Below are 23774 nucleotides of genomic sequence, written 5' to 3' on the forward strand. Positions count from 1 at the left end.
TATTAAGAAAGGTGAGTGAGATCAGCTGAGACAAATAAAGATTCTGAAGTAACCTACTTTAAAGATTTCTATTTTACAGCTTTTTAAGCCAGAAATGTATCACAAATTAGAAGTCAGGTTGCTCAAAACACTTCAACAATACCCAAAGATCCTCTCTTGTATAACCACAGTGATCATCAGAATGCTTAGTAAATTACCAGTGGTCCTACTATCAACTATTCAATGTTGTTATTTTAAAGATATCTTCTTAAAATAAAGGCTCAGCCCTGCCACTGGTTAGGGAAGGAGGATCACACCATTATTCCAGATGCAAACATTTGGAAGGTACCTTTGGCCTTACACCCAAAAAGCCACTGCAGTTCGGGGCTCCACATTTGCAAACGGTCTTTCCATTCCCGAGACATTCTAGGTTGTAGTTGAAGGTAAGTTCAGTGCCTGCATGAGAGACCATGAAAATATTAATATCTATGGTTTTAAGTACATTATTTCTATATTAATCACAAAGGATACTGACTTCCAAGAGAACAGATTAATTTTAGAGGATAAAAAAGGATTTAACTCTAACTCCACAATATTAATAAAATATTAATAATTCTAATCCTGTAACATTAACCAGCTAACACAACTTAGTAACAGAAAAACTTATGGCTTAACAAGTAATATTTAAAATAACTTTTACTATAGAGGTGTTAATTATCCCAAGTTGTTTTTTGTTTTCTAACCATTTAAATTCAAAATATATTAATTCCTTACCCAAAACCAAGAGACAAACAACGACTTATTGTATATTGATGTGCAAGGCACAGGGAATGCAAGTCTGAAGAAAAGCTGTCATTCTGTGCCAAGGTGAGCATACCTTACCAGGCAGCACTCAAGGACAGACATCTCAATACAGAGTAATACTAGAGGACTCTAGACCATAGACCTAAGCCCTGGTTTTACATCCCAGTCACACCACTGTCTAGCTGGGCGATCTGAGCTGTGGGTCCATTTGTTAAATGGAGAAATAACAATCTCACATGCTTATTGAGATAATATGACATAGTGCACATAGCAATAATTTTTAAACTTTAAAAAGAGATGTACAGATATAAGGTACAAAATGTTCCCATTCTGTCAAAAGTACATTTCATCAAAACTGAGAGCAAATAAAATATACACTCAAATGCAAAACACATTACGGAAGGCCTAACAGACAAAAGAATTTTATATATGTATACAAGAAGGTTGTCTCTGGGTGGGGGTAATGGCTTACAGTTATGTATAAAGTGACAATCAGTCAAAATTGTCAAATCTTAGGAAGATTTCCCATTGCAGATTGACCTATCTTCTGTCAGAGGGACTAATATATTGGAAATAGATCATCATTTGTTTTTTCAGTTGAGCAAGTTATAAAGCAGCTGGCTTTTATTTAGGGGTTCCAACGGTACGAATACTAGAATCATTCATGGCCTGGTGAGAAGTTCACACTGTGAGGAGCTTGCAGGAACTGAGCCTGACCAAGGTTAACAGCAGGGTCACGCCTCCCCTCGCAAACTCACTGTGAACTTACTGCACTGAATGTTGGGTAAATCTATGCACACCATTGTTTTCTTATTAAACAGTTTATGAATATATAACTGAATTTTCATAAATTTAATGTGCTTATAATGCAACTCAACCATATACATACACAAGATAGCAGGATACTGAGAATAACTTGCTGCTCACTCAGCATCCACTACGTAAACAACTGCACAAGCGGATAAATCAGAAGGTATCAGTGCACATCAAGGAAAAGACTCAAACCATTCTAGAAAAGAGTCCAATTTACAATAACTTGAGAGGTCTGCACTTACAGGGGATGTCAAAGGGCATGGAGAAGAGAGAAACAAGGAGTATGACACGTGGGAGATGAAAAATAACAGGTATGTGAAGAGCCCATGAAGTTGGATGAGTAAGGATGAGAGCAAGCTGACAAGTTCTATTCCATATGCCAAGGCTGCATCTCCTACAGGCACTCTGCATGGCACTTAGCACATTCTGTCTCATCTCCCCCATCCCACCGCACAGACTGGAAGTCAAGTGAGGACAAGAACAAGGTCTGTGAATTCCCACACCATGCTACCTGAGCTGAGGGAATACGGAAGGAGAGAGAAGAGAAATTTGTGGCTAGACGTGGTAGAGAAGGCCATCCTCATGGACACAGACAAAGTTCTGAGTACAAGTGTGGTGCTGAAAGCAGTTGGGAAAGATAAGAACTGAAATCATATAACTGAGTAACATTTGAGTAATTAACACAGAGAATCACCTCCTGAGTGGTTAGAGAGAAAAATGGAGAAAAGAATGAGAGAGGGGTCAGACTCAAGAATCCAAGTAACATAGCTATAATACCACATACTTGACGCACTTTTTCAGGGATTAAATGAAACAGTATGCTTGGAACGGTGTCTGGCATCCGATAAATAAACGGTAGCTCTTATAGCCTTCACTTGATCATCTCTGAAGACATCCATTCCAAAAACTTGATAGAAGTCAGCATGTTAAAAGCTAGGATCATTTAGTCCAGCAGACGAGTGCACAGTGATGCTCAAGCCTTGTTACCAATATTTAATACTTTATATGAAGCAACGCAAAAAAGAGAAAGGAACTAGTGGCTCAATTTTAAAATACGAAAATTGTGAGAACATTTAAAATTCTGAAAAGCCTAAATGACTCTTGGGCAGTATATTTAAATTGTTGAGAACAAGATATACTGGGGCATGTGGGGTAGGGGCGTCCACCGATTTGAAAAAAAAAAAAGCAACAGGCCAGAAGTTGACCAAATTGTTAATTAATTTATTGTGATTAAGTTTTCCTGAGGTAAACAACAATGACTCGGCAAAGGAGAACTCTGGTCTTCTTATGGGATTTCTCCTTTGATGGTAACGGGAGTATACTATTGTCAATCTTTGAATCTGTGAATCTTTCGTTTATGAAGTGGGTGAAGGGTAACCAGGAAAAGGATGCTAAGAAAGGAGATCTGGATTGCTGGTGCTTTGTAAGGCAGATCAATATTCAGAGAGTCAAAATCAGACACAGAAAGTAGAATGGTGGTTGCCACGGGCTAGGGGAGAGGGGAATGGGGAGTTAGTGTTTAATAGGTACAAAGTTTCACTTGAGGAATATGAAAAGAGTTATAGAGATGGGTTGTGGTGATGGTTGCACAACAATGTGAATTAATGCCACAGAACTGTACACTTAAAAATGGTTAAAATGGTAAATTTTATGTTACGTATATTTTATCACACCATCACCACCAAAAAAAAAAGAAATACCATGCCAAGTACTACCTGGAAAGCCTTTTACTGTATCCTCAGGAGTTTGCACGCCTCATTTTGGATTACAGGACATGAGATTCTTAGATGATAAAATCTGAAATTTAATTTTTAGCTCCAGGATCCTTAAATGAATCTTACCTGCTTTAATGTCACTCAGGGCAAAAAGACCAACCCGAGTATCTCCATTCACAGACCACTTCTGTGTTTCACAGTTGGGCTGGCAGCAATGATTCATGAACCGAGCATAATTTCCTTTGGGACCAGCATCAATGATCCGGTCCTAGAATTCCAAGAGATGCTGCTCATCAGACACTTCCTGAGTATTCTCTCTAACAAGCTCGAGTTCCTATTTGTAAAGTTTGAATCTCCCAGAGGAGTGGTTCTCAAAGTATAGTCCCTGGCCCAGCACTAGCGTCACCATCTGGGAACTCGTTAGAAATACACATTCTTGGGTTACTAAGAATATACACTAAAGCAGAAACTATGTGGTGGGGCCCGGCAACCTGTTATAACAAGCCTGCTAGGTGACTCTGATATGTGCTGAAGAGTTTGAGGAGAACTGCTCCAGAAGCAGCAGCTTGTTTCATCCTCTGAGTTAAGTAGTTCTGAACTCGGGCTACACGTTAGAAATCACCCAGGGAGAATTTAATACTGATGCCGAGACCCCATCCCAAATGGAGATCACAATGTCTGGAAGTGAAGATCTCACAAACCCTAAGAATACAACTTGATAAATGTTCACAAATTTCAACACCAGGAAAGGGCTCTGTTACAAAAGCTAGTGGAAGGAGAAAAAAAAAAAAAAAAAGCTAGCAGAACCTAATAGGTACAAAGAAGAATACACAGAAAAGATACACATTAGGATGCTTGAATTTGTAATAAGTTCCAAATATAACTCTAGGTATCAAAAAAATGAAACTCAACAGAAAATTCCTTTAGGGGGCCGGCCTGGTGGCGCAAGCGGTTAAGTGCACACACTCCGCTGTGGCGGCCTGGGGTTCGCCGGTTCGGATCCTGGGTGCACACCGACGCACCGCTTGTCAAGCCATGCTGTGGCTGTGTCCCATATAAAGTGGAGGAAGACGGGCACGGATGTTAGCCCAGAGCCAGTCTTCCTCAGCAAAAAAAGAGGAGGATTGGCAGATGTTAGCACAGGGCTGATTTCCTCACAAAAAAAAAAAAAAAAAAAAAAAAAAGAAAGAAAGAAAGAAAGAAAATTCCTTTAATTTGAAAGCTGACTTGGGTTTATAAGGTGAGTTCTATAGTCAATTTATATCACCTTCTCAATGAACTAATATTAACAAATTAGTTTCTCAATCTATAAAAGGGTAAAAGAATGATTATTTCCTTTTCTAGCTTTAAGTTTTAATCCTATAGGAAAAACGCTAAAAAACATAATCCCCAAATTACACTGGATAGTTCAAAAAGAATGCTAAATGCAGCTCTTCTGCCTTTGGCCATGGATGTACAGCCAGAAATGAGCAAACTTATCTACTTCAGAACCCTGATCAAGCAATCCTGATGAATATGGGGGTAAGAAACTGTTTTGAGCAGTGTATGACATGCCTACAAACACTACGGCTGGGACAACACTAATTTCACAATCTTACAACAATGGAAATAACACTCTCCATTACTTACTTTGTCTAGGGTGAGCATATAGAAATTAGTGATATCATGTTCTTGGGCGTAACGGATTCGAGCTCTGCACTCTTCTTCATCTATTAGCTCACCCACATACTCATTCACAAATTCACCCTAGAACAAGAAACAGCTCTTAACTTGATGGCAAAAAAGCACAACTGTGTTCACAGGTACATCTTATTTTTTAAAAATTAATGAAAATAACAGATTCTCCAAAGAAGTTCATGTGCATGTAACTAGTCACTTCAACAAAGGTTTATTTAAGAAACACAACATAAATATGATGCTTCAACTATCTGACAATGAGAACCACACCCCTGTTCCTACTATGGCTACCAAGAGAAAGACTGGGATATACAGGATACTAAAGAACAACCAAAATGGAAGTAAGTAAACTAAGGCTCCATTATAATGATGAAATTAACGGCAGACCCCTTTACCTGCCCAAGAACCTAAAAGTCGGTTTCCCTAAACTATGTTTTCTCCTTGGAACATGGCTTGCCTACCGCTCTTCCACATTTTACACCACCGTCCTCCTGACTCACTACACTACAGTCACACTGGCTTTCACTCATGCTGTCCCCTCTACCTACAATGCTTTAACACTCAACTGGCCGAGGCCAACAACTACCTATCTTTCAAGTCTCAACTTAAAATATTCTCAGAGACAAGCTAGTTTCAAGCACTTTGCAACATGCCACCAGAACCCCTTTGTGCTTCTACATTGGGTGGTAACTTGTTCAATGTCTATCCCCGTCTAGAATGTAAACTTTATGAAAGCATGGCCCACAAGTCTCTTATTGATCACTGCATCCACAGCACAATGCCTGATATACATAGATAGATCAGAGCTACTTAGCAAATGACTAAGCAGATCAACCCATATTCATTTCCTTTCCTAGAAACAAACTTCAGTAAAATTCTTCGGAAGGTACAACCAGAGTAAGGTTTGTTTTATTAAAATGTCAAATAAGATTTATTCTACACAAAGCTGTACAATATTATTTATTAGAAACTTGCAGGTCCTTCCAAGTTTGAAGTTGAAGATGTTACTGCATTTTCATTAGAGAATACCTAATTTTCTTCTCCTTCATGTTCCATGAACCTAAGCCTATTCCCTTAGTAAAAAGATTTTATGTTATTAGTAGGTGATTAACACCTCTGTATGAAACACTCACTGTTCTCTCTCTTTTAACTATAGGTTCCAGGATTTTCACAAAAGAGCAACTAAGGTCATAGTATCTCTATGAATTTCCCTCATTTTTTCATTCTTATACATAGTGAACATGATCAACACTAAGGACTTAAGAGATAAAAGAGACTATTTTCAAGCCTCAACTCTGGAAGGATATGGGAAGATAAAAATACGGTTAATCCCTACACTACATTATTTTCCTCTATGATCAATTACTCACACTAAGAAATTACCAAGAAGAAAAAAAAAATCTGGAAATTAAGAAAAGTTTTTTCCACCTTTTTAATATCTGTTTTTGTCCGGAGACCCCAGCCCCTCTGTAATGTGCGAAAAATTTCAACCTCTGGATACTGGCGCTTAGTGAAGCATTGGTTTTGGCAGCGCCCTCCGGCAGGACAGACGGTGGGGTGGCACTCATAGAGCAGCATGCGGTTGATACACTCAGAATCTATCCCACAAGGGTTCTCATCAGTAGCTTTACAGTTGCAACGGGGAATTTCAGACAAGTCTGCGGTGAAGATCTGTACTCTGCCAATAGGACGGTTCACCTAGAGAAAAAATACATATTATAGTAAATCAGGCAATTCAACACAAGACAATTCAGGACCTATAAAAGGCAAATTTCTCCTCAGAAAAGCGGCATGCCACATTTTACATGATTTTGAACTATTAAGATTTAGCAGTATTATTCACAATAGTTAAAATGCAGAAGCAATCCAAGCATCCATGGACAAATGAATGGACAAGCAAAATGTAGTATAAATAATGAAATATTATTCGGCCTAGAAAGGAAGGAAATTCTGACACTTGCTACCACATGAATGAACCTGGAGGACATTATTTTACGTGAAATAAGCCAGTCACACAAATACTGTATGATTCCACTTATCTAAGGTACTTAGAGTAGTCAAAATAGACAGAAAGTAGAATTGTGGTTGCCCAGGGCTGAGAGGAGGAGAAAATAGGTAGTTATTGTTGAATGGGCATAGAGTTTCAGTTTTAAAAGATGAAAAGAGCTCTAAAGATGAATGGTGGTGATGGTTGCGAACATTATGAATACATTTAATAACACTGAACTTCATGCTTAAATATGGTTAAGATGGTAAATTTTATGTTATCTTTCTTTTATCACACAAAAAAATTCGAGGAAATAAAGATTTAGGCAGTTTGACACAAAAATAAAGCCTCACTTGATACACAAAACATGAATTCCATAAATTTTTTTTAAAAAATCATAATTTCAAAGCTGGTAGGCCAGGTGAATTGTAAACTGGATTTTTGCTATTGCCACAGTGTCACTTTAGCTTCCACATTAAAAACACACCCTTCTTAAAGGGTAAATGGTTGGCATGAAAACATCCTTGGCAAACACTGTATGACTTCACTCATATGTGGAAGATAAACCAACACATGGACAGATAGAACTGTTTGGTGGTTACCAGGGGCAAGGGGGTAGGGGGTGGGCACAAGGGGTGAAGGGATGTCTTTACATGACTGACAAACAATAATGTACAACAAAAATTTCACACACACAAACAAACAAACATCTTTGAGTAACGGGGATTCCTATATGTGAAGATGTATTTTAATATTTACTATCATAATTTTAAATCTTTTTAATAGACAGCAGCAGTATCACTCATGCATTTATTTAGTAGTGGTGCCAGTACTTTACAGCAAAAATCCAGTGTTGATTAAACCACAACGTCAAACAGCTGCTGTGATACTGAGTTTTTACATACACTACAAAACAATGCTGAGAAAAAAAATTAACATTCCATAATAGAAATGGATCTGTGCACTATGAGAATGAGTCTCCCTCCCGATATGATTTCACCAGGAACAGTCAAACCGCGAGTCTTCAAAAACCCATCCCATACATAAAATTTTACTCTTCAGAAATTGCTCGATTTTGATAAGTTACTTTACTTGCCAGACTGTTGTGAGAATAAGAAATAGATGTAATTAAAGGGTCTACTACAGAGCCTAGCAGCCTCTTAAACATGGTAGATATAATTAAATTCTCTTTCTTTTAATGTCCCTTATAATTGTTTCTGTCACATCAAATCTTCTAGATTACCAATGCAAATCAATCTAAAATCAGTATGATTATCTAAATAGTTATTTCCATCCTCTAAATTCTCAAATGGTTTCATTTCTAACACTTTATTGTTTGCCTCCTATTCTTTAACAATATTATAAAATCTATAATACGTTTATAGAAATATAGTCCTCAAACCAGGTCTCTATAACAACTTAAAAGGACGTTAAGTCTCATCGCCAGATCTCTTGGTAGATTCTTCAAAATACTAGTAAAAACTAGAAACTTCTTGTTAATGGAGGAATATTCTCACCACATTCAACAGGAAGCCACAAATCGACTAAGGCAAGTTCTAAGAGGAGAGAAGACAAGGGCTAAGCTCTGTCAGCTGAGACTACAGGTCCTACACAGGGCATGTGAATATTCACCTGATTCAAGATGACTATCTTTACCCAACACCCCCCACAAAAGTTTCATCCTACTCCTTTTCTCTACATAAAGGTAATGTTTCAATCATTCTTTCTTGACATCTGATCTAACCTGTTATTAATCCCAAATAAGTTTCTTATCTAACATAATATGAAGCAAAAACACAAACACGGTTAAGTAAAAACAACATAGATATGTAATTGCAGGTAAACATTCACTCTAGATCAGGGATCGACAAACTTTTTCTGTAAAGAGCCAGACAGTAAATATTTTAGATTTTGCTGGCCATAAGATCTCTGGTACATGTAACTCAACTCTGTCATTGTTGCACAAAAGCAGTCATAGACGATATTTATAAATAAATGAACAAGCATGCTGTGTGCCAATAAAACTTATTATTTATTGGACACTGACATTTGAATTTCATAAAATCTTCAACATGTCAGGAAATAGTCTTTATTTCTTTCCCAATCATAGGAGGCCAGAATTGGCCCATGGACCATAGTTTTGCCAACCCCTATTCTAAATATCTTCTCTGGTAATATGTTGGCTTTAAAAAAATAAAAAAAGGTGGGGGGGGGGCGGTACAGCCCTATGGCCTAGTGGTAAAGTTCTGCATGCTCCACTTCAGCGGCCCAGGTTCGGTTCCCAGGTGCAGACCTATGCCACTCATCGGCACCCATGCTGTGGTAGCCATCCACATACAAAACAGAGGAAGACTGGCACAGATGTTAGCTCAGGGCAAAATTTTCCTCAAGCAAAGAGAGGAAGATTGGCAATGGATATTAGCTCAGGGCAAATCTTCCTCAGCAAAAAAAAAAAAAAAAAAAAAAGTGAAGGAAAGAAGCTGGCCTTTAAATTCTGTGATTAGATCACCCACAGGAGGTTGCTCTCTCAATAGCCAGGCTCAACATGGTTGATGTGCTACTCTGAAACGTCTATCTTGCTGTTATCTGACGTCTATGACTAAACCAGACTACTTTCCCTCTTTTTGAGGCCTCACTACACTTCAGTGTTATGTCTCCATGCCCAATTAAACTCCATTTAACTCTCAGTATGCCACCAGGATCCATTTAGACCCAATTTTAGGTTTTGAGTTACATTTTTTCAGCAGTTTTAACTATTTTTAAGGATGATATTTTATGACTTTTATTCTTTCTTAGAAGTCTCCCAAAGACCAAAAAGAAAATTTACTTATTTTCAAAAAAAAAGAAGAAGACTTATTCTACCTCGCAACTACCATGTAGGTCCATGAGACCCTTTTATAAATCTAAGCTATATTATGGAATTTTAGTGTTCTTACTTCTCCTGTATCTTGTAATATTTTACTGTTTCATCATTACTCACTGTTACTTCATGATTCCCAACTACGTGAAAAAAGACTAAAATCATAAGAAAATGGAAAACTGATGGAATCACAAAAGCATGACGCAATAGTGAAATAGTCACACTATAGTTTTTGTATTGCATTGTCCAAAGTACTATATCACCTTTCCAGAAAGATTAAAGACCGAGATAACATCTTTGTACTCTGCTTCTAGTAGGGTTGCTGGATAAATCCAGGACACCCATTAAATTTGAATTTCAGATAAACAATAGTTTTTTCATTTAAGTATGCCCCATGGAATATTTGAGACAGACGTACTAGACTCTAAAGATGGTGGTGAAATTGATCTGTAAGTAAAATCTCAGACAACAAGACTTCAGAAACTCAAAAAATCAATGAGTATGCCAACATTGTATTTCTTTTTCTTTTTTTTTTTTAAAGATTTTATTTATTTATTTTTCTCCCAAAGCCCCAGTAGATAGCTGTCTGCCATAGCTGCACATCCTTCTAGTTGCTGTACGAGGGACACGGCCTCAGCATGGCTGGAGAAGCAGTGTGTCGGTGCGCGCCCGGGATCCGAACCCGGGCCGCCAGCAGCGGAGCGCGCGCACTTAACCGCTAAGCCACGGGGCCGGCCCCGAACAACATTGTATTTCTAATGACAAAAATATATACATATATAGCGTTCTCATCCAGGAGTGACATCATCACAAAAATTTTACAATAAGAACCCAGGCAATCTCATTTTGTTAATAGAGCTGAGAGTATTCTTTCATATTTTCTGATGTTTGAGCACCAAAACTAACTTGATAAAAAGATTTTTAGGGGCTGGTCTGGTGGTGCAGCAGTTAAGTTCACGCACTCTGCTTCAGCAGCCCGGGGTTCACGGGTTCGGATGCTGGGCACAAGACATGCTGTGGTGGCATCCCACATACAATAGAGAAAGACTGGCACAGATGTTAGCTCAGGGACAAACTTCCTCAAACAAACAAACAAACAAAAAAGTTTTTTTAAAGATGTTTTAGGGGCCGGTCCAGTGGCACAGCGGTTAAGTGTGCGCGCTCCGCTGCGGCGGCCCGGGGTTCGATCCCGAGTGCGCACCGACGCACCGCTTGTCAAGCCATGCTGTGGCGGTGTTCCACATAAAGTAGAGGAAGATGGACACGGATGTTACCCTAGGGACAGTCTTCCTCAGCAAAAAGAGGAGGATTGGCAGATGTTAGCTCAAGGCTGATCTCCCCCCCCCCCCAAAAAAGATGTTTTAGTAAATCCTAAAATGTCTACTAAATTTGTTCTTCACTATTCCTTTATTTTTACTTCTATAAATTATTCATAAAATGACTTAAAAATATAAAAAAATATAAAGGGTCCATTGGACCCAGATGATAAATGGCGATGACTCTTTTACCAGGTTTACTAAGAGTCAGGTCCACCCAACATGAATTCTCTTGACCTTGGGCATCCTAGTCACACTGATCACCTAAAATATCTTTAATATCAGCCATAACCAAGAAGCCTTACCATGTGTACTATTCACACTATCTCAGGGCCATTTATCGTTTTTTATCATGGCTCTTTGGTCCCTTTCAAACCACAAGATGCTGACTGTGAACAGAATCTAATCCAATTCACCTGTATGAAGGCTTTCCAAAGCAACAGAAAAGACTATCAATGCACAATTGATTTTATAAAGTGTACACAATGTGCTAGGAATGGTGCTCTGGCACTTTTTCTTATCTTCTTCACGCTCACACCTCTACCCTAAAGTAAGTGTCCTTGTGCTTCCAATTCTCATCATGAACAAAGTGGGAAAAGGGCAAGCTATACAGGGTCTCTCCTGGAGACGGAATCTCCTGAGTCTTTTCTTACCTTTATATGTTTATAAGGTGGTGGCTTCTTGTCATTCTTTCTGTCTTCTTGCAGCTGTCTTAGCTCTTTTTGGGCCTTTAACTCCTCAAACCTTGCTGCAGCTTCCTGAAGAGCTAAGAAAACACACAACACAGCCACTTAATCTCTGGGTGGAGTTGTTTAGTTAACTCTTTTCTTTTATATAAGTTGGAGAAAATCCATGTTTTAGACAAAAAGTCAACCAACACTATATACAAAACTAAGAAGTATATATGACTTCTATTTCCCAGTAAGTTATAGCCCCCAGGATATTCAGATGTAGCCTTAAGACAAAATATAATCCAGCACTAAATGGCACAATACAGATGACCAGCTTCATACAACTAGACTGCATTTGCTCAGCAAAGTCACTGCTTTTAAGCCTAATTCTTTCCACAGACCTGAATCTCCTGCTTCCAGAAACATTCTGCCTCCTAGCTGCCCCGGGTAACACACCATGTTCCTCTGGAAGAAATTCCAAGTTTCAGTTTTCCTCTTCTTGCCTCTTCACTACAGTATCTGTTCTACTCTTCTCCAAAGCCTCATTCTGTAAATATGAACTATTAGCTCTAACGATACCAAGGCAGATCTTCATAGCTGATCTGCATTCAAGTCTTGTACATTTTCATATGCTTAAAAGATTGTAATACCTAACAAGTCTAACAAAGTCTTAAGATTCTCATGCTTCTCCACTTAAAAAAATTTTTTTATTGATTATTCTTGACCCAGGTTAAAAACACGGAACAGAATTCCAACTCTTTCCTCTCTGTGGCTGTCCCCATGTTGTCAGTTCTTTTAAAAAAAATTTTCCTCTGATTCATCTCTTTTTCTCCATTTCCCTGTCACCATCTTACAGAGTTTATTGCCTGGAGTCCTCTAAATTGTTCTAAAATCCCTCCTTCCTTCCTTGTTATTCAGCTTGTCCTGCCTACTCTATCTACTTAATGTCTCTTCAGTACCTATCATCCTCCCCACTCCACGGACACTTCCTGTGACAGGCTTGTCATCTCTGCCTAGAACTACTGAAATAGCCACCTCATTGATGCTCCCGGTTGTAGCCTCTCACCTTCTACGGTCCCGATATTCCACTGAGATTGAGATTTTTAAAACTCTGCTCAGACCATGTAACTTATCTACCTTTTTTCAGGCCAACAGCCCAGTGCTACCCCGCCCCTGTGTTTAAACTATACCAAGTAAATACTTGGAGGTTGCTAACTCAGCATGTTAGATTCAATGTGTGCTTTCACATGTGCTGTCTTGTTCCAACATTTTAAGTTGTCAACTTCTTCATCGTCAGTGTACGGGTTAAGAGTTTGGATTCTGGAGCTCAACCCACTACAGTTTAAAACCTTCCTCTATCATTACTGGGATTTTGGACAAGTAATGTAACTTTTTTGTGCCTCAGTTTCCTCATGTGTAAGATAAGGATAATGGCATCTAGCTCCACAAGGACATAAAGCAGAAAACAAACATTGAACAGGGCCTGGTAAACAACAAATGGTAACTATTATTATTATGGTTCATCTTTCCATCCATGACTCCCAAACTTCAATCCCCAAATTAGTTATGCTTCCTCTTGGGTCTGTTCTCACAGCATACCATGCACACTTCTGCCACAACACTCAATGAATGGCATTTTGACTGCTGGTATCTGTGTCCAGTTCCTCCATAAAATCATGTGTTCTGTGAAGGCAGAGGCACCCAGAGAACCCAGAGTCGAGGCACAGAAAGAACTGAGCTTCGGCAGGCTCAGACGCGATGTTCCCTACACTCCACCTTCTCCCCCAGTCTGTGCAGAAGAACTCTGTGCAGGCCAAAGATGTTGGTCACTTGGTCCCAGACCATCTTAGACTAAAAGATTCAAGACCCAAGCTTCTGTAGTATTAATATTGATAACCCATATCTACACAGAAACCACATGGCCATCGGAATAACATGAGGCAAACAGAATCTATGTTCAACTTGTTCCCTATGGACATCATTCTCATTCCCCATCAAGGAAGTTTCACCTGATTAGAACCCCTCTTCACCTCACTGTGCAGATAAAATCTTATACTTCAATGTCCAAATATATTCAAGTAACAAGAGATAGCTGTATTGCCTTTTGAAGGACAGCTAAAGGAAGAAAGTAATTATCATTGATGGAAAACCACGTATGTGCCCTGCAGACTGATTTTTTTATTATCTCATTCAATTCTCAGAACAACCTTTACTCATTATATAGTAAGAGAAAACTGAGGCTCATAGTTGACTTAACCCATCCTGGTCCCAAATGTCCCCACTCCTTCTCTGCTAGACCAGCTTACAAAAATCTCTTGATTCACAACACTTAAGCTTTGAATTTTACTATCTTAGTTTGCTCTAAAATTATTGATGAACTTTATTTCTTCCCAACAAACTAAAAAAAAAAATCTCCTTGAAACAAATGTGGCTCTGCTAGAGATTCTGGCCCTTGCCCGGTAAACCAGTGTTTATTGTACAAAATAGTTCCAAAGTTCCAGTACTTGATGAGATGCTGAGAAAACAGAACTGATAAGACAAAAAACCTCCTTCAAGGAAATTCCAGTTAAGTAAAGGTTAGGCTCAAAAATAACGAGGTATGTGGGCTAACTTGCCTGCAAAGTCCTATACCTGCAGCTACATACTGCCCCCAGAGGGCAGAACTCAGCTGCCAATGGAAGGTATGTGAATTCTAACAAAGCAGATACTCGGGCAACAGAGGTCTGTGTTGGTCTGAGAAACAAAAAGGATCAGTTTACCTTTTTTATACGTCCCATCCACTCCTTTGCCCATCTTATCCTTGCTGCTCACATCCCCCTCCATGTAGGGAAAGACTCGGGCCTGGTGAGTCCACAGATAGTCATTAGACCCAAAGAAGAGCACAGGGAACTCGCCTACATCATGTCTCATCTTATCGATGTTGGAAGGTACAGCTCGAGGATGGCATATCTCAGCTGGCCACCACCTGGGAAAGGTAAAAACAAGGAAAGAAACCTCTAGAAGGCTGCAAGGCACTAGGAAACTAACCTAGTTTCAGGACAGGAATAAGGAACAGCAATGTCTGTCTATCACATTAAAGTGTGACCTAAGGCATTCTTACAACCTAACTAGAGAACAAATAGTATGTGCCAAAGGCCTGAAAACACCCACACTCATGCACATGCTCATACACACACACTCCCTTAGATTCAGTTATTCTCTTTCAAGGAATCTCTGAGAGGAAATAATTAGAGATATGACAAAGCTTTATGACTATTATGTTTATCGAAGTATTGTCTATAAGAATAAAAACCTGGAAATAACCTAAATACTTAACATTAAGGGAATAATAGAAGTAACTATGGTACACTGAATAATGAAATACAATTTGGCCTTTAAAAAGAAAACTTTCAGGGGCCGGATGAGTGGCGCAAGCAGTTAAGTGCGTGCCCTCCGCTGCGGTGGCCCAGGGTTCGCCGGTTCGGATCCCGGGCATGCACCAACACACTAGTTGGCAAGCCATACTGTGGCGGTGTCCCATACAAAGTGGAGGAAGATGGGCACGGATGTTAGCCCAGGGCAGTCTTCCTCAGCAAAAAAAGAGGAGGATTGGCAGATGTTAGCACAGGGCTGATCTCCTCTCAAAAAAAAAAAGAAAGGAAAAAAGAAAACTTTCAATAATTATTTGGAGCATATAAAAATGACACCAGGAAAAAAAAAAAAGCACATAAATTAAATTAACCACTTTAGGAAGAAAGACAATTTGGCACTGGCTATTAAAGCTGGAAGTCGCTACCCTGCTATTCTATTCTGAGAATGCCCTACACAAGCTCCCGTGCAAGTACACCAAGAAACACTGACAAAATGTTCATAGTGCAAACAGCAGAACTGATAAATGAACTACACTACCTTGTATGACTATATAAAGGGGTAGAATAGCAAAGTATGAACGAACTAGAGCACTGCACTAACCACAATAAATCTTAGGAACATAAGAGTGAATGAAAAAAAGCAAGTTGCAGAAAAATGTAACAATAATTCCTTTATATAAATGTACAAAACATGCAGAACAATACATTATTGGTAAACCTATACAGCAAGGCAAAAGAATAAAAAACACAAAATGCAGTAGGGTGGTTATCTCTGAGGGTGGGGAGAGAATGGTTTCAGACAGGTACATGGAGGGAGCCTTAAATGGACCAATAATGTGCTATTTCCTTAACTGGGAGGTATGTACACAGGTGTTCCTTTTGTTATTCTTTAAAATCATGCATTCTTCTGTATATTCCATGTTCAACAAAAATAATTTATAAAGAAAAAGCAAGGCACAAAACTAGGTATAAACTATAAAGCCAATTATTTTGAAGGTGCATATACTGGCGTGTCTGCAAGTAAATATGCCAAAATGTTAGCAATGTATATTCCTTGTTTGTGAGACTATGGGTTTCTTTTCATTAATGAATTTTCTCCCAAGAATGTGTATTATTCCAATTATTGCAAAACAGAGTGAGTTTTTCTTCTTTTATAATGGAAAGTTAATGGAGGGGAGTGGACCTTGCTTAATCAGAGAGATTTAAAAAAAAAAAAAAAAGTTAAGCATTGTATCTATGAGATCCCAAGAAACAGGATGGTAAAAGAAATGTGTGCCAGTCTCCTCACCTGTATCGCCCAACTTTTACCCAGACAATTTCCCTGTAGTGTGGCTTTTTGCCTGCCTTACAGTCATTGCAATACCAGTTTCCTTCAGGGATATCAATGTTCAGGCATTCACGATGAAAAGCAGCAGGGCAAGAATCACAGCACAGAAGGCTGCCTCCTGTGGAAATCAAAAAATCTGGCACTCAGGATCACAAGGCTGCATATAAGGACCCATCTGAAACAGATTTTGCTCAGTTCCTAAACAATTCTTTATCTCCCAGCCAAGGGCTTAGTAATTTAATTAGTTGTTCAGACTGACTTTTCTATAAGAGTATTCCCACTCCGATATTCCTGAACCACACCCATGGAGGTTTGTTAGGTTCACACCAAATAAACATGAGATCTTACTGGCAAACTTAGATTAGGGCAATGAAATTAGAAGCATATCTCTAAAAGTCATATATGTGTATATACGCACACATACATTTCTTCCACTTCACTAAAAGACAACACACTAAATAAAGAATATCAGTGACACACAAGTATAGCTTTAGCTAATGTCAGATAAGAGCTCGAACATCATATGACCTTGGGGAATTCACTTTTCTTGCTGAGCTGTAATTTCTTCAGTGGTAAGGTGTTTTCTACAATGAACAATAATCACATCTGTTTGAGGACTAAACAAGAGAATAAACTGCCTAGTAGTATCTGACATATAAGTATCTCCATAAGGTCAGTTCCTTCTCCCCACTTTTTTTTTTGGTGAGGTAGATTAGCCCTGAGCTAACACGTTGCCAATCCTCCTCTTTTTGCTAAGGAAGATCGGCCCTGGGCTAACATCCGTGCCCATCTTCCTCTACTTTATGTGTGGGACACCTGCCACAGCACGGCTCGATATAAACCGTGAGTAGGTGCGTGCCTAGGATCCGAACTTGCAAACCCAGGGCCACCAAAGCTGAGTGCGCGAACTTAACCACTAACACCACGGAGCTGGCCCCCAGTTTCTTTTTAAATTACTAACTTTCAAATCTTTTTTGTTTGGCATTCTCATGACACCCATGGACTCTTTTCAGAAAAACATTTATAAATGCATACACAACACATAAGATAAAAGACACAGATTGTATTAAAATATAATGATCAAAATGTTAGGACAAGAGATTAGTTATGTTTCTTTGTAACGCATAAATAACAGGATCTAACAGTGGTAATGACTGCAAATGATATTTCAAAGAATCTACAACTGTAATATCTGTGATTTTCATTGGTGACAAAAATCACAGGTACTTATGTGGTTTGCTGCCTAAACTTCAGTTAGATGTAAGTTCCCCCCCTCCATTCAAGTTTTCAGACACCAGGTTAATTATATATATTACAGTGATGATGAAGTTATACATCCATGTCCACCTTGGGCTCCCTGTGCCTCTTCTATCTCATAAAATCCTATGAAATCTTAATTTTGTGACACTATCCTTGTATAATTTCTACTGGTGCTGACCTTTTCCTCTTCTCAATGACCTAGAGCAGGCTCTCAAAACAAGCTTTGGGGTGTCTGTTCCTTTTGTTGGGGCCAGAAATGTGTGCTTGAGACCTGCCTTCTGCTTCAACTGGAGCTCTCATTTTATCGGTGTTGTATACCAGAGCTCAGATTCAGAGTGAGATTTTATTTGGAAAAAAATCTTTAGCTACAAAATAAGTTTGAAGAATTTGTTTACTCAATACCTACACATCCTGTACTCTACACTCTGAAACCCATATTAAGCTATTCTTGTGCATTTTATCGACAAGTCAAATAATCTTAGCATGGGACATGAAGAGTGATGTAGGGTCAAGTTTAATGCCCCAATAATGGAATACCTGCTACAATAATGAATACCTACTACACTAATGAAATACCTACTATACTTAGTTACCTGCTGAATCACAATTTGATTGATTTGGCAGTTTGCCAACTACATGGTCTTGGTAAAAAAATCTTCCTTTTACTATGCTGGCACCATGACACACTAGAAATATTTCATCTACAATGAGGCATTAGAATTATGCCTTCAAAGAAGGATATAACATGAAAAAGAATCTGAACAGAATACCCAGTGAAGAAAGGCCAAGGGTCAGAGCTGAGGAGAAAAAGTGGCAGGCAGATTAGTTTTGCAGGGAAGGACATAATGGGGTATGAGCTGAGGAAAGAAATCAACAAGATTAGTCTGGATAGATGGATGGGAGGTAGGCAGGGGGGGTCTGTCTGGTGGTAATACAGGAAATGCATAGGAGAAAGAAGGGAGACAGAAGAGGGAAAAATCACATGAACCATCAAAAGAAAGCAAAAGATGAAAAAGTGATATTTGGTGGAAGAGGATAAGAGAAAATAAATTTTAAACATATTGCTGAATCCTAGGAACTGATTCAATTTAGTAATTTACCATACTCTGGATGATTACTTTCAGTTTCTTCCTATACATGAACAATAAAATATCCTAAGACTCTATTCTTTCCCTGTCCTCTAACAGCAGCATAATCTTAGGTAACGGGATCAGCAATTTTCCGGCTTTTTAGCCTCAGGATGACTTCATACTCTTGAAAAATGGGGGAGATTCCCAAAGAGCTTTTGTTTATGTGGGCTAAAAATATTGATATTTACTAAATAGAAATCAAAATGAAGTAATTTAAAAAATATCAATTCATTTTCAAATAACAATAAACCTACGTTAATACATAAATAACATTTTTATGAAAAATAACTATTTTTCAAAACAAAGTGGTTTTTTTTTTTTCGTGATGAAGATTAGCCCTGAGCTAACATCTGTCACCAATCCTCCTCTTTTTGCTGAGGAAGACTGGCCCCAGGCTAACATCCATGCCCATCTTCCTCCACTTTATATGGGAGGCCACCACAGCATGGCCTGACAAGCGGTGCGCGCCCGGGATCCGAACCCCCAGCCAACGCAGCAAAGCACACACACTTAACCGCTATGCCACTGGGCGGGGCCCCCAAAAAATTTTAATAAGCTCAGTGTTTTACATTTTTCCAAATATTTTTAACTGAATTTGCTGCAGTATGTTGTTTGGATTATGTACATGAAGAAAATCTGATCTCTCAGATAAACAGTCGGCAAAAGGAGTATTTTAATAACTTGTTCAATAACTGTACATATTCCTTCTTTGATACTATACACTAAAACGCCACAGGGTAGACTTTAGTTGCAATGTCTAATCTGAAATCATATCGATAAACTTTTAGTACTACTGCATTAAAATTCATTGATCTGTCTTGCATTTTCAATGGACCTTCATGTGTGTGTGTGAGGAAGACAGGCCCTGACCTAACATCTGTTGCCAATCTTCCTGGTTTTTTCCTCTTGAGGAAGATTCACCCTGAGCTAACATCTGGGCCCACCTTCCTCTATTTTGTACTTGGGACACCTGCCACAGAGAGGTCCGCACCCGGGATCTGAACCAGCGAACCCCAGGCCACTGAAGCAGGAAGCATGAACTTAACCACTAAGCCACCGGGCCAGCCCCATCAATGGATCTTTTATATATGCGTGGTTTTTAACATCATGCACTGGTCATTTGGAAAATACTGGTTTGCTGAGTCAGGTGGATCTTCTAAATGGTGACCTATTTCATTATATATATTAAAATGCCACATTTATTAACATCACCACGATTTCTTCAGTGAATACTGGGAAGCTGTTAAGCTCAGGGTGGTAGATAACAGTTTTCCAAAATTGTAATTTTCATGTAAGAGTGCTCAAATTTTATCAATTTCTGTCAATTGTTTTCCTTGAATCGACACTCACTTTTACCCATTTTCAAGAAAATGTCTGACAAATATCCAAGTATGAAGAGTCCGAGTTTGTAAGTAATGATTACAACCAAACATAGTGTTCCACGAACAAGGCAGCTCGTTCAGACTGCACCTCAATTGCCCGAGTGCTTTAACTGAAGATAACCACCAGTATGCAACAGAACTGCTTTATGTGCACTTCCCATCTTTCCACAAATATTAAAACAATATTCACTTGATGGTCGAGATTTAATAAAATTAATAAATTTTACTTCTTTATCAAGGACATTCTTAGGTGAAACTTCCATGTTTTTACTGCGAGTGTGGGGTGCCACAAAATACAATGACTGCTTTTACTAGTATGGTTTACAGCCATCACCCTGATTTGCGCTGAGCTGATAGCTGCTTTACCTGCCATTGGTTTTGCACCATCAGTGCAAATGTCAACAAAGTAAAAAGGCAAGTAGCATCTTGGTATTATTATGAAGAGTTATTTCACAGAAGCCCCTGAAACGTTCTCTGGGCCCTCTGCCCTTCCCAGGGAGTCATGGATCACACTTTGAGAGCCGCAGCTGCAGCTACTAAATTTTCTTGAGGACTCAGTTATCACTATGAGCGTCCGTTACTGGACTCAGTAGCTTTTCAGTGTCCAACCATGCCACAAGTTAGGACTGCTATCACACAGGTACCTCTACCCTAAAACCATCTCATTCATTCCACTCTGGAATTAAACAGTCTAATGTTGAAACTGTTTCATCTTTCCATGTTAGAGAAACATTCAAAACTTTTGGAGTCTGCACTTCAGCCTCCCAGAAGCCTGTTTTCATTCTAAGAGAACGTCACATTTAAATGCCATTGAAAGAGTTCCTGGACCCAATTTCAACATGTGCGTGCAGGCTTCCCCAAACCAACAAGCAATTCTCAGGCACCAGCAGGGTGTCTGAGAATACAACTCAATTCTAACACTAGCTACCCGGAGACAGAACCAGATTCTACAGGTAAAGGGCCCAGTCCCATAATACCGCCCTCCGCTTCAGTATCCAGTTGCAAGACCAGGTTGCTACCTGCCAGCCTGACCCACTGGCTCTAAATAAGAAGGCTCCCAGAACCTCCTCCTCAGCTTCGATTATTTGCTAGAGCAGCTCACAGAACCCAGAGAAACGTTTTACTTACTAGATCACCAACTTATTACAAAGGATATTAATGATACGAAGCAACAGCCAGATGAAGAGATGCATAGGGCAACGTCCCAGACAAAGGAGTTTCTGTCCTCCCAGAGCTTGGGAAGCATTCCAGTTCCCCAACGTGGAAACTCCCCAAACGCCCACCTTGTGGGTTTTTATGGTGGCTTCATTACGCAGGTATGACTGATAAACTCGGTGGCCCTTGGTGATTGATTCAACCTCTAGTCCCTTCCCCCTCTCCAGAAATAAGGGGATGGGACTAAAAGTTCCAACCCTCCAAATAAAGGTTGGTTCCTCTAGCCACCAGTCCAGCCCCTCCTTAGGTGCTTTGCAAAAGTAACCTTCATTAACATAAACCCAGTTGAGGGTAAAGGGCTTGTTATGAATAACAAGACACCCATTTCACCTCTATGGCTCTGAAGCATTTTCAGGAACTGAGGACAAGAGACCAAACAAAAGATGCTCCCATTTGTCTTATCACTCAGGAAATTCCAAGGGTTTTGGGAGCTATGACTCAGGAACTGTGGATGAAGACCAAATTTATCTAGAAAATATATTTTAGGGGCCAGCCCAGTGGCATAGTGGTTAAGTTCGCAGGCTCCAATTCGGTGGCCTGGGGTTCGCAGGTTTGGATCCAGGGCACGGAGCTACACACCGCTTATCAAGCCATGCTGTGGCAGGCGTCCCACATATAAAGTAGAGGAGGATGGGCACGGATGTTAGCCCAGGGCCCATCTTCCTCAGCTAAAAGAGGAGGATTGGCAACAGATGTTAGCTCAGGGCTAATCTTCCTCAAAAAGATAAATAAATAAAAATAATTGGTCATCTGAATGACCAAATAGATATATTTCTTATAAATCACAATATCACAGCTATTAAATACCAAAACTCTGTCTTTAACTTTATTCTAACCAAAAGAGAGATGGTATAATGATAAATAGGCAGCAAGGTTCACCACAAGACAGTTTTATAAGCAGTTACTATAAGAACAAAAAAGAATGTCGTCTTCGTGTATTAAAACATCCCTAACTATAACAAAGTTCCACTTTCCGCCTACACAACTGTACTTAACATGCTATTTATTCTGTATTAGCACCATAGTTGGAAGATATAAACTATGTCCTAATGCAAACTGCAGCGTTAAAGAGAAAACCACAAGCCCAAAATGGCGTCACTTGTGCTAAAGCCCATAAAACCAAACCTAGATTTAATACCTAACTTAAATGTAGTTTCAACCTCTCCCAGGAACGTAAATCTTAATCAACTGGTCTGGAATTTTCTGGTCAGTACTAAAGAGGTAATCTTTCACGTAGGCCCTCTCTCCTTCCTTCAAAGGAAGAAGAGACAATCTACATGATAAAACCCTTCCCCTCCAAAAAGAGGTCCTGGGCCAAAAATAATCTTTTTCTTTTCTTTTGCTAACAGCTCCCTTGCCCCACCCTTCCTTCTATAAAAACCTTCCATTTGTAGGGCCCCTCAGAGTATCTCTCTCTGCTTGCTAGATCAGATGAATCGCCCAATAAAGCCAATTAGATCTTCAAATTTACTTCGTTCAATTTTGCTTTTTAACACTAGTCAAATTAGATTGCTATGTTACATAAATCTTAAGAGTACAAAAAAAAGGTCCAAACTGACCATTTTCAATCATAGAAAGTAGTCATAAAACTTTTTTTTTTTTGTGAGGAAGTTTAGCCCTGTTGCCAATTCTCCTCTTTTTTGCTGAGGTGGACTGGCCCCAAGCTAACATCTGTGCCCACCTTCCTCTACTTCATATAAAATGCCGCCACAGCATGGCTTGAGAAGTGGTGCGTCTGTGCCCACCCGGGATCCGAACCCCGGGCCGCTGCAGCGGCGGAGCGCGTGCAATTAACCGCTATGCCACCTGGCAGGCCCTAAAACTTCTTTTTTAACTTTAGCACTATTTAGTATATCCAATTTCTCAAAAGAGATGCTCATTCAATTACATGTTGACCCTTTTTTAAATCAGTCCCTCAGAATGTTCATAAGCAGCCAAGTTTTCATGAAATGGCATTGTCAATGAGCAGATATTCAAAAACAGAAAAGTCAGGTAAATTGTTCCCAAAAAATTACTAATCAACAAAATTTAGTCATTTGAAAAGGAAGAAAGAAACTGGATAAGAGAACTGGTCCCACCCTCAACACCAGAAGATAGTGAAGCAATGTCCACAACAGGCTTAGAAAAAGAACACATAGCCTAAACATGATATACTAACCCAACACGTGCTTCTAGTACAGAGGCAAATAATGAATAGCCTCAAGCAGAGAATTATAGCACCTGTGAGTGCTTCTTAGCAGTTCAGCCAACCAAGAAGAAAATTCAAACAAGGAATTCAAAACTATAAG

At 39.3% G+C, this 23774-nt stretch overlaps 1 protein-coding gene across 11 annotated transcripts in view; it reads right to left on the reverse strand.

Moving 5' to 3' along the window:
• NSD1 (nuclear receptor binding SET domain protein 1) overlaps positions 1-23774 on the reverse strand; it is a 164797-nt gene that overhangs the window by 10135 nt on the left and 130888 nt on the right. For all 11 annotated transcript variants that reach the window (XM_087429331.1, XM_087429327.1, XM_087429325.1 and 8 more), the window contains 7 exons: positions 16461-16617; positions 14582-14787; positions 11805-11917; positions 6417-6686; positions 4941-5057; positions 3438-3579; positions 329-435 (listed from right to left, as the gene is read on the reverse strand). In XM_087429331.1, the coding sequence (XP_087285457.1) occupies positions 329-435; positions 3438-3579; positions 4941-5057; positions 6417-6686; positions 11805-11917; positions 14582-14787; positions 16461-16617 (1112 nt within the window). The remainder of the gene's footprint in view (positions 1-328; positions 436-3437; positions 3580-4940; positions 5058-6416; positions 6687-11804; positions 11918-14581; positions 14788-16460; positions 16618-23774) is intronic.

Source organism: Ceratotherium simum, chromosome 4 (assembly GCF_057802395.1).
Source record: "Ceratotherium simum simum isolate JZ-2026a chromosome 4, ASM5780239v1, whole genome shotgun sequence".
NCBI lineage: Eukaryota > Metazoa > Chordata > Mammalia > Perissodactyla > Rhinocerotidae > Ceratotherium > Ceratotherium simum.